The sequence below is a fragment of the Molothrus aeneus genome, chromosome 2 (genome assembly GCF_037042795.1).
Source record: "Molothrus aeneus isolate 106 chromosome 2, BPBGC_Maene_1.0, whole genome shotgun sequence".
Taxonomy (NCBI): Eukaryota; Metazoa; Chordata; class Aves; order Passeriformes; family Icteridae; genus Molothrus; species Molothrus aeneus.
In genome coordinates, this window is record NC_089647.1 from 89,864,608 (window position 1) to 89,879,534 (window position 14,927).

The 14,927-nt window shown below is 40.1% G+C and overlaps 2 protein-coding genes across 6 annotated transcripts in view; both read left to right on the forward strand.

The window, feature by feature from the left end:
• LIMS1 (LIM zinc finger domain containing 1) overlaps positions 1–1,663 on the forward strand; it is a 67,125-nt gene extending 65,462 nt beyond the window's left edge. For 3 of the 5 annotated variants that reach the window (XM_066545271.1, XM_066545269.1, XM_066545267.1), the window contains exon 11: positions 144–253. Coding sequence is in view for 2 of the 5 variants with exons in the window: in XM_066545270.1 (XP_066401367.1) it covers positions 144–258 (115 nt within the window). In the remaining 3 variants the exon portion in view is untranslated. Of the gene's footprint in view, positions 1–143 lie in introns of all 5 variants that reach the window. The other 2 variants (XM_066545270.1, XM_066545268.1) reach the window with 1 other exon arrangement.
• A 3,588-nt stretch (positions 1,664–5,251) lies between these two features.
• The window catches only part of RGPD4 (RANBP2 like and GRIP domain containing 4), a 33,658-nt gene continuing 23,982 nt past the window's right edge, over positions 5,252–14,927 (forward strand). Inside the window, exons 1-9 of the mRNA XM_066545272.1 lie at positions 5,252–5,338; positions 7,779–7,846; positions 8,380–8,491; positions 9,387–9,539; positions 10,398–10,628; positions 11,062–11,207; positions 12,791–12,983; positions 13,659–13,749; positions 14,601–14,810. Of these exons, the coding sequence (XP_066401369.1) occupies positions 5,264–5,338; positions 7,779–7,846; positions 8,380–8,491; positions 9,387–9,539; positions 10,398–10,628; positions 11,062–11,207; positions 12,791–12,983; positions 13,659–13,749; positions 14,601–14,810 (1,279 nt within the window). The 5' untranslated portion in view covers positions 5,252–5,263. The remainder of the gene's footprint in view (positions 5,339–7,778; positions 7,847–8,379; positions 8,492–9,386; positions 9,540–10,397; positions 10,629–11,061; positions 11,208–12,790; positions 12,984–13,658; positions 13,750–14,600; positions 14,811–14,927) is intronic.

Consider the following 14,927-nt stretch of genomic DNA (forward strand, 5'->3'; position numbering starts at 1 on the left):
AACTTATAACTTAGTGTATTTGTATAAATTGGGAGGCTAATTTTTTGCTTGTGCACATTTAATAGGAGGGTTTTTTTTTTACTTCTTTTTTCACTATCTCATCTGCTAAAACTTTGTCTGTTTCTTTTGCTTTGTTGTTTTAGGAATAAATTTGTTGAGTTTGATATGAAGCCTGTCTGCAAAAAATGTTATGAGAAGTTTCCTCTAGAGCTGAAGAAAAGACTGAAGAAATTAGCTGAAACTTTGGGAAGGAAGTAAAGACTTCATCTGCTCTCCTCTTCCTTTGTCAAAGTCTTATAGATACTACTTGTGGGGTAGGGGGGAGTTGCTGCTTTGAGGCTGCAGTCAGACAAGAGATGCTGATGCATGTCTTCTATCAACACAAAATATATTAAGATTCTCTGTTTTCTATACATGATGCTTACTTGTTGACAAACAGACCATACTTCCAAAATAAATACCAGCTCACCTGAAAGGTTTTTGACCAATAATACCATTGTACTGATGCAGGTGGCCCATTCTGTACACTAATTCTCTGTGGAACTCTACAGAGAGAGAAAATCTGCTTGTGAACACCACCTGTGAAAACAAACTTTGCAAATGTCCCCAGCTTTAGGGATGTGTATTGTCATTTATGTTAGTGAAAATATTAACCTTCATATTAAGCATGCAGACAAAACTCACCCAGCTCAAGTGATTTGGGCAGGAAACCAGGACACTTTGCCTCATGGAAAAATTCACACTTGGAGTTCAGGCCAAGTCACCTCATTAAGGAGCCTTGTCTCAGATGGTTTGAAAACTATCACATTTCTAAATACAGCCACTGTACAAACGACATACATAAAATTATAAACATGATAGATTATGCTTATATGAGGAATGTTTCTACATCAGGCTTAGCATGAGATACTTATATAAAAAAATGTATTCCTATTGCAAGAAATGAGCATACTCAGAACTACTTGAATTTTGCTATATTCCACTTAAAATAACACATTAACTTCTATATATGCTTTTGCGTTCTATTTACTTTTTGTGCCTTATTCTGCTGGACCATACATAACAATGTACCATTAAATATATATAGTTTTATATTTTATTTCATATTTTTATGCAGAAACTATTATAGAAGGTATTTTCAAAAGATAACATACTTTGCCTTAATTATACAGGATGCAAGAAGTACTTTATTTGAAATGTGAACATCTGCATTTAAAATCTAGCTTCTAGACTTCATTGATTTTCAGAACAATACTGAAAATGCATATTTCAATTAACTGGCAATATTACTTTTACACCTCTGTGTGTAAATATGCAAGGTTTGATCCTGCTAGGATCTACTTTTTTAGCCATCCTCAAGGACTGAGCTTACAAATAATAAAAATTCTTTATAACATACATTTAATTGTTTTATACTGTTGAGTTCTGTCCATGCAAATTTGTTTTATTTTTCCTTTTGTTATAGAAAATACAGCTACTTAGGTCTTCTTGATGGTACGAAGTATGCAAACTTTTTTTTTTATTTTTATACATTAGTGACTTAAACAGATGTTATGTAATTATGTAACAGGAAGTAAAATTTTCTTTCCTGTTTATGAAAAATTAGTTACTTTAAAACAATTGCTTTCCTGTGTCATCAATAAATGCCATGTTAGTAACCTTGTATTGCCTCTCTGAAATAAATGCTTGAGATGGGTGGGAAAGCAGTAAGGCTCTCTTGGATCCCTGAGCTTTTACCTGTGACTATGTAAATACTTCCTTATTAACTTGATTTAAAGGAGACATAAGCCTTTCCTAAAGGCATATGTCTGTATGTAGTTTCAAGGTTCATAAAAGAAACCACAGTTTGTTTCATAAGGAATAGCTTGATTATTCTGGATATTTTCTCAATTGGCACAGTCACTAGGTTTTCCTAAAGAAAGTATCTCATCTGAGTGTAAAACATACACCCTCCTGTTAACTTTATCTCTCCTGTTTTCACTGTAACAAAACTGTCACCCCAAACTTCCAGTTTATTACTAGGTAGGGTATTTTTTGGCTATTTTATCCTACATAATTAGTGAATGCCATAACATTCATAAATGTAGTCAGTCTCTGACCCTGGTGAAGACTATACAAGCTTAAAATGTCCTCAAAAATTGTTTACTTAACTAGCACAGTAGCCCTATTGGAATTTTGGACTGTGCCATGGATTCAGTAGACCACACACACTCTTGCTTCCTCCTGAAGTTAAACCTGACTTCTAGGTTTTCATGTTACATTGCCTGTACATCTCCTCCTTCAGCCTGTGTGTGCCCAGCCTTACTGCTCAGGGTTGGGAAGGGTCACTAGCCCCAAAGCTGAATGACAAGACCTGGCTCATATCCACATTGCTCAGGGTTACATCCATCTGCAGCACAGTGGCCTCAGATTTCCCTGCTCTCTGGTGGCCCTTGGGGCCTGGCACAGGCTGGGTTTTTCCATTTCCAAGTTCCTGATGGTGAACGCTGTGCTGCAGTTCACCAAGGCAGCACCTTCTGTTTCATGAACTCTAGTGTGTGTGTCAGACCCCAGGATGCAGCACTCAAAGCATCTGAGGGTACTTGAGGGTTCAAAGCCTGATGAAGTGTGGAAAAATGTTGGATGGAAGGGACCACTAGAGATCAGCTAGCCCAGCCATCTGCTCAGAGTGGGTCTAACTTCAGAGTTACATCATACAGAAGGTCTTGCTTGGCCAAACTGAGAACATCACCATGCAAGGTGATTTCACAGGACTTTGTGGATAGTATGTTCCAGTACTTCATCACTCTCATGGTGAAAATATTATTACTGGATTCCTATCTCAAGTGGAGTGTTCCCCAAATCCAAACTACTCTTTTGGGAACTTTGCCATGAACTGTCACTGGTACAATACCCCTGCACATGGTCACGAAGAGGATTAGTTAAAAGCAGTGCAAGGCAGAGCCAGGGAGCAAGCTAGTAATTAGGCAGCCTGGACAATTACACGTCTGGTGCTGAAGCTCACTTCCTGGCCCAAAGTATTATAAATATTTGAGTAGCTGCACATACTTTCCTAAAAGATGTTTTCTAGTACTGTTTTTCTACCCATGACGCCCTGTAAGGTCTGTCGAGGAATCCGTGAGCCTGGGATTTAGGAATGGATGCCTCAGGAGCTTTGTCCCTTTCTGCTGCACGGATCAACTCAATTATGCACGGGCAAGAGAGGTTCCTTTAGACAGCCTGGCCAGGCTGACAGCAGGGAGCACTCCAGAAACCCAGTGGATGTCGCTGTGGGGGGAAGAGCTGAGCCTAAAGCCTTTTGTCCTGTGCCCAGTACAGTGAGCACACCCAGTCAGGTTGCAGGGACACCTCTCAAGCCTGTGCTGTCCTGCCTGCTGCCGCGACCACCAGGGACAGCACAGGGAGTGCCACTTCTACAGCACCGGGTGAGAGTGACCAGAGCCAAAGTACAGGACCTCGTCTATATGAAGGCAATTTCCCATGCCTCCCCATCAGCTAAATGCAGTAATATTCTCCAGTGAGTCAAGAAAACTCTGATGTTCTCCTCTGCACCACCACCAACACTGCCATTACTTAGCTTGGCAGGTGCAGATAATAAATTGTTTGAAAATCCCAGCTGCAGGTACACCATTAAAAGCACAGAGAAAAAAAATATTTTGCAGAATTAAATGCAGTGTCTAAATAAATCACCATTAATAGAAGAAAGAATAAAAGAAAGCATTAATTCTTTCAGTCAGGGTCTTACATGGATGTTGCTGGTCTTAAAGAAAAAGTTGGCTATGTTTCCTTATTTTCCCTGCAAAGAGGGTAAGAGCTGCGAGGCTGTCAGTATATTTAAGGTGTAGCAGGAACCCTGTGACTGTCAATGGGTTGTTTGAGATTGAGAACTGGAGAAATTTTTAATTACACTTCTTCAGAGACATGGCTCAGTGGCCTCATTTTGACCAAAGCATCTGAACTGGCAGGAAAGATGGCTAATTCCAGTGAGTAGAATCTGAGGCTTCCTGCAGGGAATTTCACCACAGGGCTCATCCTCGAGCCACCAAACCTGTAAAACTTGCAAATCTGTCCTGCCTTGAGGGTTGCTGGTCTATCTTTTAGTCCATGTTCCCAGCTGTGTTTTAGAGCTTAATTGTTTAATTATACTAGCCACAGTCCTTGGAAAAAAAGGTTTCTCACCACAGCTGCTACAATATTTGGAGACTCATTTTCTAGAACACTGGATCTCAGTAAGAAGGCCCTTATGCTTACAGATTAAATTTATAGTTGCTCTGCAGTATAGAATCATAGAATATTACAGGTTGGTAGGGACCTTAAAGATCTAGCCTTTAATGGGGGACCCTTCCCACCAGGCCAGATTGCTCAGAACTCCATCCAACCCAGCCTCAAAAACTGCCTGGGATGGGCACCCACAGCCTCTCTGGGCAGCCTGTGCCAGTGCTTCACTGCCACCACAGTGAATAATTTTTTTCCTTGTAGATAACCTTAACAGCCCCTCTTTTAATTGTACCCATTACTCCTTGTCCTATCACTACAGTTCCAGACAAAGTCCCTCTCCTGCTTCCCTGTAGGTCCCTCAGATACTGGAAGGTTGCTATGAAGTTTTCGTGGAACCTTCTCCTCCAAGCTGCACAGCCGCACCTTCATCACCTTCATCACCTTGTCTTCGAAGGGGAGATGCTCCAGTCCTCCTGGCAACTTCGTGTCTCTCCTCTGGACTTGCTCCAACAGTTTCACGTCCTCAAGTCATTCTTATAGTGAGGATGCCAGAACTGTTACTTAGCTTTAGGGGAAAATTTGTTACCTAAATATATATATATATGTATATATATATATATACACACACACATATATACATAGATATAAGCATATCTAGAGTATATTAATTAGGTGATAAATATATAATCACCATATAGATTTTTATATATTACTGGGGCGAGTTTATTATAGTTTTAGGTGAGAAAATGCTATCATTTGGTTTCTCACAGTTCCCCACGACAGATTTTCCCCCCCGGCCCCCGCGCCCCCCGTGCGCATGTGCAGCTCGGGCCGGCACCGCCCCCCGGCCGTTGATATGGGGGCGGGAGGCTGCGCGCGCCGCGCGGCTGAGCGGGAACTTGCGTAACGCGCGGCGGCCGCGTCGCTCCTGCGCTTCCTTCCTCTTTCCCTCCGCAGCCGCCGGGCCAGGGCCGCCGGGCCGGCCGGGAAGGCGCGTTCCGCCGCGACAGAGGCCGGGCGCGGTCCCCGCCGCCCCCGCGGCGCCATGATGAGGCGGACGAAGCCCGAGGTGGAGCGCTACGTCGCCTCCTTGCAGGCCGCGGCGCCGTCCCCCAGAGAGGTGAGCGCGGCCTCGCGTTGCCCGTCCCCGCCGGGCCCGGGCGGCGCTGCAGCCGCTCCGTGCGGCCGGTGCGGGGCCCCTTCCCGCCCCGCGTGGGGCGCTGGCGGCCCTGCCACGCGTCCTGAGGGACCGCGGGGGGGCCTCGCTGCCGCCGGGCCGGGGGCGGCTGCGCTCGCTGCCCCTGCGCGGCCGGGCTGGGCGCGGCTGCTCTCCGCGGGCTCCCGGCGCCTCGGTTTAGGGGCTTGGTCTGCTTGGCCCGTCCTCGTCCTTAGCGGTAAGAGGAAAAAGGATCCCTCTCTGGAGGGATGTCTTTCTGGAGATACTGAAACCCCACCTGGACGCGCCGGGATCCCGTGCCCTAGGTGACTGAGCCATGGCAGGGTGTTGGATTAGATGATCTCCACAGGTCTCTTCCATCCCTGACTATTCTGATGTTCTGTGAGTTAAGGTGTCTTTGGGAGTATTTCTGAGCGCATAATTACTTAGTGTCTCTGTAAATCGAGTGAGATAGGGGGAGCTGAGGAAGGGCCCAGGTGTTTGGCGTACCTGGAGGTGCTTTCCCTAACTGGGAGCAGTGGTTTACTAGAGCTGTGCACCTGTAATTTACAACTGGTAAGCCCTAGTGTAGTTTTAAAGAGTCCGTGAGTTCTCAGAGTACAGACTTCTTCAGTTTTGTAAGAGTTTAGTTCCTGTGTTTCCCGAGTTTCGTTTCTCAGAAAAAGATTCTTGGGTTTCGTTTTTTCAGAAGAATCTAAGGAACATGTGAAGCACTTTCAATTTTCTTTTATGTGTTGTGTCATTAATATTCTTGTCTTTGTAGTAGTATTAGGAGAGGAGGAACTGGGAAAAAATAATCTTTCTGTTATATTTTAGTAACTGGCCAGAAGGATGAGGACCTCTGCATAACTTGTTACCATTTTTCATTGTATCTGGAAAGGATCTCAGTGAGCAGTCTGATGCAATTCGTGGGAGCTTTTTAATCCTGAAAGATCCTGTTCCACTGCTCTTGAATTGATTTTTTTTAACGTTAGAATATTCAGCACTGTGTTGTGTAGTGTGAATACATTCATGTTCACTATTATGCAGTAGGGCCTTTGTGCGGGCCTTGTGTACATCATCATTATTTGTATCTCTTTCCCAACAGCAACAAAGTTGGTCTGTGGCTTAATTGCTTTGGATGCTGTTCAGAGTAGCCAATGTCAAGGGCATTGCTCTCAGAATCATAGGTGCTCTTTAATTGCTTTGGTGTTCCTACTGAACTCAACAACAAAATAAACCCTCTCCTGTTGTGCTAAGACCAGCTGGTCCATATTTACTTCTTTAGTTTTTTTTTTCTTAATAAGTAATGCTTACAACTAATTGTATAAGCACAGTCACTGGTGGAAAATGTCACTGATTTTCCTGTTGTGTTGATTTTAGGAGGGGGGTGCTTATAAGGCTGCAAAGCATTTATATTGAGGTTTCCTTCATCCATGTTTAAAAGAAGATGCCAAATGCAGCTCCACTCTGATATGCTTCAGTGTTTCCCTTTTATAGCAGGCTTCAAAAATAGTCTGGAAACTTGAGGTGTCCTAGGAGGACTGCTTTCATTTTTAACTGCTTAAAATTTTGCATGAATTGCAGTGGTGAGAGAGGGAGGGAGACTTATAATTCAAGTGAATTCAAAATATACGCGCTTGTTTGGAATCATATTTGTAACTAGCTCCAGCGTATCTTTGTTCAAAAGCAAAATTGTTTTTGAACTGATATTGAGAACTCAAGCTTTAAATTTGTCTGATTTGTTTGTAACTCAGTTCTTTAACTTGCTCCTTTCACTTTTCCTCCTGATCATGCTTCTGCTGCTTTGGCTTCTTTTGTACTGCCTTGTAACAGGAAGATTGTTTCACCTCTTGCTCCTGGGGTGTTGTATGTTAAAGTTATTTTAGTCAGAAATCAACTGGTGCATGAATGCCTTTCTTACCCAAATGAGATTGACTTAAGCAAAAGTTGCTGTTTCCTCAAGTATACTTAAACAGTAGTGTCTAATTACAGTACACTACAGTAGGGCTAAATGGCAGATCTCTCTTGATTTGTGGAATATCTTTTTTCCTTGCTACATTGCACAGCAATAAACTAAATGTGGATTACACTATTCTTCCACTCTCTTTAATGAGTGATGTATGAAGTGCCACATATATAAAGGCTTGTTGTTTTCTTCTCTTGTAATCTCTATCTTCCTAGTAACCTATTTATAGCAAAAACTTTTATTCTTTTCCTTGTTTAACCTACATCTTTCAGAAACAAACCCTTATATATGATGGGTGGATTTGAGCTGATAATGAATCATCAAATTCAGTCACTTGAGTATTAGGCATTGCTGAAGAGAGAGGTCACTTGTTAGGGTTTTACTTTTGAAGTACTGAATGTCTAAAGTGTGCTTGTCATGCTTTTTCTCCTTCAGAAATCGATGAAAGGATTCCTCTTTGCTAAGCTGTATTTTGAAATTAAAGAATATGAACTTGCTAAAAGGTAACATACATTGATGGACATTTGTTTTTTTGTTCTCTAAATGTAAAAGAAAAGCTTTGTTTTTCTGAAGTAGACCAGAGAAACCAAGATGAGTATCATGCTGCTTTAAGCTAACAGTGTGGACATTGAGTGTTCTTTTAAGTTATTGTTTTATTATTTGAAAAATCTAAATAAGATAAGCTATGTGGTACTGAAAAAACTGGCTGAATTGGCTTTGGTTTTTTGCTTGTTGTATTAAGTAGTTCTTACCATTTCTACAAGTTCCTGCTTTTGGTATTTCAATCAACAGAAATACTGGCTGGTGAGTAAGTAGCATTTGTACAGGTGTAAACCATATTGTTGCTTACTTAAAGGTCCTGACAAAGTGTCTGGAACAAAACATGTCTATGCTTTTGTGATTTGGCTAAAGCATCTAGAACAAAATATGTCTGTGTGTCCTGTATGGCAGATAAAGTTGCTGTTAGAGCTTGGGTGGGAGGGGGAGTGTTAGTGAAAAGTACTTGTTGAGTAACAGACTTTTTTCCCCTTTATAGATATATATCTACATACCTCAATGTACAAGAGAGAGATCCCAAAGCACACAGATTTCTTGGACAAATTTATGAAGCTGAGGATAACATAGAAAAAGCTTTTGGGTGTTACAAGGTAAGTACTACACTGAGCTACAACCCCTAATGTTCTGCTTTATTCCTTTATAAAAGGACTTCTAAAACCCTTCTGTGGCTGAACATTCTCAAAGCCATAGAAGAAAACATGCTCCTGGGGAAACTGTGTCATACACATTTAATGATGGAAAGCACATGAACCACTGTGGAGAGGATTCTTCACTTGATATTGCTTGCTTCTGTAGTATATTTTGAAGTTGCTTCTTTGTTTTTTCTTCTGGACTTGATCTTTAACCTGCTGTTAAATTCTCCCCAAGTCACGCATAGCCTCTTGGACTACTGTCATAGAATCCTGTCATACAAACTGTGATGACAACTGGAGTTTAGTTGCTGTTAGAAGACTGTAGGCTTACTGTGTTTTTTGTTTGGCTGGTTTTGAAGAGGGCAGGTGCAGAGGGGAGGGTCAAATCTAATTTTGATTAGGCAAGCATATTAATGTCAAATTTCCAGTTGTGTTGCCTTTGTTCTGGTTTCAGAGAGAGACTCAGAAGTCTGGCCAATACAACTCTGTGTATGAAGTGCTATCACACTTCTTAAACTGTGTCTTAATTTTTTAAAAGTTTTTACACCTGGCTAGACTATAGGTTGTTATAGTCCTGCTGTTTGTGTATAGCAGTAGCTGGTGATAGATGCAGAGGAAATGGTTTGTGTTATTTCTTTTATGCTTTTCTCAATTTTAACAGTTCTATTTGGGTGCTGTAAACTAGTGGTAGCATGTAGAAAGGCTTTTCTTATATGCTCTGTATTTATAGATTTAACTCATTTGAATAGCTGGGAATGTTTGTGGAGGTGTAACTCTTACCTGTTGTACGTGGATCATAAGTTAAAGTCGCCTTTTTCTTTTTTTGCTCCTGTGTCTGCATGGGGAAAAATAGCGTTCTGTGGAGTTGAACCCAACACAGAAAGATCTTGTATTGAAGATTGCAGAGTTACTATGCAATAATGACATTACTGATGGAAGAGCAAAATACTGGGTTGACAGAGCTGCTAAGCTCTTTCCTGGGAGCCCTGCTATTTACAGGTTGAAGGTAAGTTCAAAATTACCTGGTTCAAAGGCTTGAGCAAACTTTCAGCACCTGTGTGGAGTGCCTTTTGCATGTTGCCTCAAGCAAAAGTCTTGCTAAATTATTTTAGTATCTTTAATATTAAAACAACTATTAGATGTTACACTCCTTCTAGTCTGACATTTTTGTCCAGTTTTAAAGGAAGCTGCAGCTGCATGCTTTCATACCCTTTCTAATGTTTCAAGTTTAATTTTCTTCCAAAATGCTGAGAAATTGTTATTTATCACAGTCAAGAAGTTGGAAGACTAGATAGGTGTCATTTGTTCTTTCCATTGTGTCACTGGCAGGAAGGTAGCTGATCTGTGAACTCAGACTTTGTTGCTTTACACTGCTTTTTGTTTTTAAATCCTGTATTATGATAATTTCTGCGGAGTGTGAGAAATGCTGTAATTCTCAAATACCATGTAAATACTTTATGCCATGCAATGTTACTTTTGCACTGATATGTTAATTTTCCGTTGCTTTTTAATTTTGTGTAATTTTGGGCAGCAGCCAAACGTTGAAGTCTCAAGGTGTCTGGGTTTTTTTTAAAGCAAGGTAGTCTATGGCATGGTCTGCTATCACTGAACCAAATGTTTTGAGAAGCACTTCTCTCTCTTGGTAAGAGGCAAATTCTTCTGAGGACTTTTCTTCTGTGATAATCATGTGCATATATTTGAATAGTAATCAAATTTCATGTAATACCTGAAAGCTATTAAGAGTACTCTACCTAGAGCAATGTAGTCTGTGTAGTGAAGGAAAGAATAATACCTAGTACTGTAGTTGCTCAAAAGACTGATGCGGCAAATGAAATATTAATATGTTGCCTTCATGTTTCAACAGGAGCAGTTACTGGACTGTAAAGGTGAAGATGGATGGAATCAGCTTTTTGACCTGATTCAAGCAGAACTTTATGCAAGACCAGATGATGTCTACATAAACATCAGACTAGTTGCGCTCTATCGTTCAAATAACAGATTAAAGGATGCTGTGCTCCACTGTCAGGAGGCAGAGAAGAGAATACCTTTGCAGTCAAGCTTGGAATGGTGTTCCTGTGTTGTAGAGACATTTGAGGTGTTTAATCATATTTTGATCCTGTGGTAGTCTTCCATATCTTTTTACCTGGTCTATTTCTCTTAGTGTCCTTATTCTGGCAGCTGTTTCTCAAGGGATTTAACTCCTTCAAATGCAAGTCTGCTGAAACCAGTGGAACTACAAAATACTTCTTGTGTGGTTTTTTTAATTGGAATTTTCTCCCTAAAATTAAACTTTATAGAGCTATTGAGTTTCTAACCTCAAAAGCTGAGTTAGACACAGCAGTTCCATTAGGGATAAAATTGCTCAAGCAAGTAGTTCCCTGGAACTTTGCTGCTGAAGAATATGTTAAGGTCTCACCTGTGAAACTGGATTATGCAATAAATGCTACTAGTGTGTTTTGGAGAAGTACTGCCCTTGTCTTCATGGAAGGATCACTGTTCCTTATCCTGTGATGAACTTTCTTCTTTAGGAATATCTGGAATCTTTACAAGACTTGGAGTATGATAAAAATAACTGGAGAACTATCAAGAAAGATCATCTGCTGGCCTATTCCAGCTTTGTCAAACTGACACTTTCTTCTAGAGATGTTCAGGAATGCAGAGAGGCACTTGAAAGGTACTGTTTAAACTTTTCTGTAGTAAGAAAAAGCCCTCTAAGAATTGTTTAAGGTCACATCAGCCAAGCTTCTGTTTCACAGCTTATCTTGTTTTTGGATGGGAGAGGAGATTCTCTGTACTGACCAGCAAGAGTGTTTCTTACTGGGTGTGAACCCCAAGCTATCTTTTGACAGATGCTTGAATGGTCAGCACACAGCCATGGAGAAGACTCATTTATATCCTGGGTCTTGGTACCTTCTTTTCCTTTGCTTAGAGAAGTTGTTCTGTACTTCAGCAGTTGACTAATCCAGATTTCCCAGACAATTAGAAAAAAACACCGGCCCAAAAAACTCCAATCCAAATAAAGCAACAGAAGTCAAACTGAAAAGCCAAAACTACCTCTTGTGTGTGTCAACTTTGTCCTAGTCATTCTATTATTAAATAAGAGCACACTGGAGTAAACCACCTGAAGCAAGAATAGCCTCCTTCAGAGGAAACTGTTGGTGTTACAGCTGGCTTAAAGAATTACCAACTGTGGTGCACCTAGAGCAGTACAAAGTAGTGTTTGTAGTCAGTAATTTAAGATCTGTGTTTGTTTCTTGCCATTATCTTTCGTTTGTTACTGGTTTTTACGAATTTGTCATTCCTCAGTCCTATAATGGCTGTTACATTGCGTTCTGTAAAAATATTCTTGAGTAAACCACCTGAAGCAAGAATAGCCTCCTTCAGAGGAAACTGTTGGTGTTACAGCTGGCTTAAAGAATTACCAACTGTGGTGCACCTAGAGCAGTACAAAGTAGTGTTTGTAGTCAGTAATTTAAGATCTGTGTTTGTTTCTTGCCATTATCTTTCGTTTGTTACTGGTTTTTACGAATTTGTCATTCCTCAGTCCTATAATGGCTGTTACATTGCGTTCTGTAAAAATATTCTTGAGTCTGTTAATCTTGCATGAGTATTTGAAGCAGTACAGAATGAATGAGCAATATTTAATACCCAAGTATGTTTTATTTTTCTCCTCTAACAATGACCGTGTGGAGTTTTCTGTTTCTGATTTATTAGAGTGTTTTGAGATGTTCACATCTGAAGCATTTCCAGATCATAGCAATGCTAACAGCCATTATAGTCTTGTCCAGTAATTGAAAAATTGTTTTAACTGTTTTCTGGAAGCCCTCTCCTGAGTGGGGCTTGTATAGTAATCTAAAGGCACTAGAATTTCTGTCGTACCTTCTTTTTTTGAACAGCCTGTTAAACAGTATTTTGGACCTTTCTGATAACGAAAAGAATGGACAGAATCAATAATACGTCCTGTATGTCTCTAAATCTGCAGAAGTGAACGTGGTTCAGGACAATAGTTTTAAAAGTAGCTGTGCAAAAATGTGATGAAAAAGACTATCTATCTAGGTAATACTTAAATAAACTTGAGAGCTTTGGGAGTTTGAGGTGATTATATTTTCTAGTAACTTGGGTTTAAGCAATAGAAACAGTACTTAGCATTGACTCATGAAGTTACTTAATTCACACTTAAACAGCACAATCAACCACAATCAGCTGCTATGGCTTTTACCAGGACTCTGTTTAGAATTAGTCTTCTCTGCATTTTAGTTTTGATCGTGCGCTTCAGTCAGTAAAACCATATGTGAGTGCAGCCGATGAGTTGTCTCGTACCTATGTGGAAATGAAAGGACAGCTGTACATGCATGCTGGAGCTTTGCTGCTGAAAATGGCCCAAGACAACGAGACACAGTGGAGACCTATGTGTGAACTAGCAGCATTGTGTTATCTCCTGAGTTTTCAGGTAAATGATTTTTCAGTCTAAGCCTTCAGTTGATGCTTTTCTTGAAATTTTCTAGCTGTGCATCTGTTGAATTCCTGTATTCTTAAGATGAACTAGTGTTTGTGTATCTAAAGGAGAACTGTCCTCACTCAGCAAACCCTCCTCTGTCACAATTGTTTAAAATTTTCAAATGACACAAATAGGGTAAAAGTATACCTTCAATTGTTCCCCTTGCCAGAGTAACCTTATTCTTAAGTATTAGTGCATTTATTTCCTGTAGTGTATTTCCTTTTTTATAATACAAGTACACATGATGAGTGTTAAACTTTAAAAATTTTTAATTTTAAATTAAAAAAAAACTTAAAATCCAGGTTATTTGCTTTATGAATTCTTTGCCTTGAATGTCCTTTTTATACCATTGCTTGCATTGCAGGTATTACTTGCTCTTGTGTACACTTAATGTTACTTTCAACAGCTATACTTGCACATCTCTGTACTTTAGGTGGGTTCTCTGCTCTCTTTGCCCATCCCACACAAAACCATAACCCAATATATGTACCTTCAGAATGAATAATGCCTGTTTTCTTATAGCTTTCTTATGCTAAAAATAAGCTTATTTCTTGATTTCTAAGGTTCATTTAAATGTCCTGCTCTTACTATGAAAAAACTGTAACAATTTTCTCCTTACTTCACCAGGTTCCTAAACCAAAGTCAAAACTCATAAAGGGGGATCAAACCGGACAAGATATGCTAGAGATGTTGGCCTGTGATCGAAAAAGCCAGTCTGGTAATAAAAAAATAGCTGCATAGTTCCATTTTAGTGCTGCAGTTTTTCTGTGAAGTTTAAGATTTGTTAAAGAACACATTTGTATCTTGTAATGTTATCACTCCAGTATATAGTAAAGCCTTATAGATTCTGACTACATATGTAAAACAAAACAGTACTTTGGTTCTGACACCTAAAGTTATTTTTCTCCTCTTAAGCTGCTGGAAGAGTGTGTTCTCCTTGTTTCAGTAGTGGTTGGGTTTTTTCCTCCTTTTTGACTTTCTAGCATGCTAAGGTAGAATTTAGTTTTTATTGTCTGTTAAATCTACTGGAAATGGCTTCTGCCTGCTGATGCTATTTTGCAAGTATTGTTAGCCCCAAGAGGGAAAGAAAATATTAGCTTGTTTCCCTGATCTTTTCATCCTTTCTCTTGTTCATCAGCTTTGGTCTTTTTCCTGCCAAGTATAGACAGTGTTTCAGTCTACAAAATTCTTAGAGGGCCTAGATGAAAACAGATGAAGCTGCCAGACATGAGGTTCATTTACTTCAGAATGGATTTTGTTCTGCTTGTTTTACAGCTGTAAGGTCACTTGCAATGCCCTTAGAAGAATCATGGTAGGAGGGCTTTGTTTTCCTAATGAACTGTGTTTAAAAATTCTTTGGGGTTGTTGTCACCAAAAGCTTGGAAAGCCGATGTGCTGAAACACTGACCTAATTACAGGGAGAACATACCTGAACAGTCTGTAGGTTTCATAAGGGGAAATCCTGATTCCCATCCAGCTTTCAGTAGCAAAGAGCAGTCCAGCATAGCAAATACTGCTTTCCTTGTGTTCACTGCTTTATTTATGTGAAGTGGTATTTTTGTGTTCTAGGTCATATGCTGCTGAACTTAAGTCATGGCAAACAAGACTTCTTTAAAGAGATTGTGGAATCATTTGCAAACAAGAATGGCTCATTTGCATTGTTTGATAGCCTGTTTGAGAGTGGAGCCTCTAGAGAGAGGTCTTTTATTGGCACAGATGATATTGGAAATGTCAGTACACAAGCACCAGTGCAAACAGAACTTCACAAATATGATATTGGTAAGAACTGTTACTTTCTGAAACTCAGCACAGCTTTGCATAGCATAACCTCTTCTGCAAATACTTGTGGAAGAGGTACTGGTACACAAATACTTGTACTGTAACAAAAGACAAATA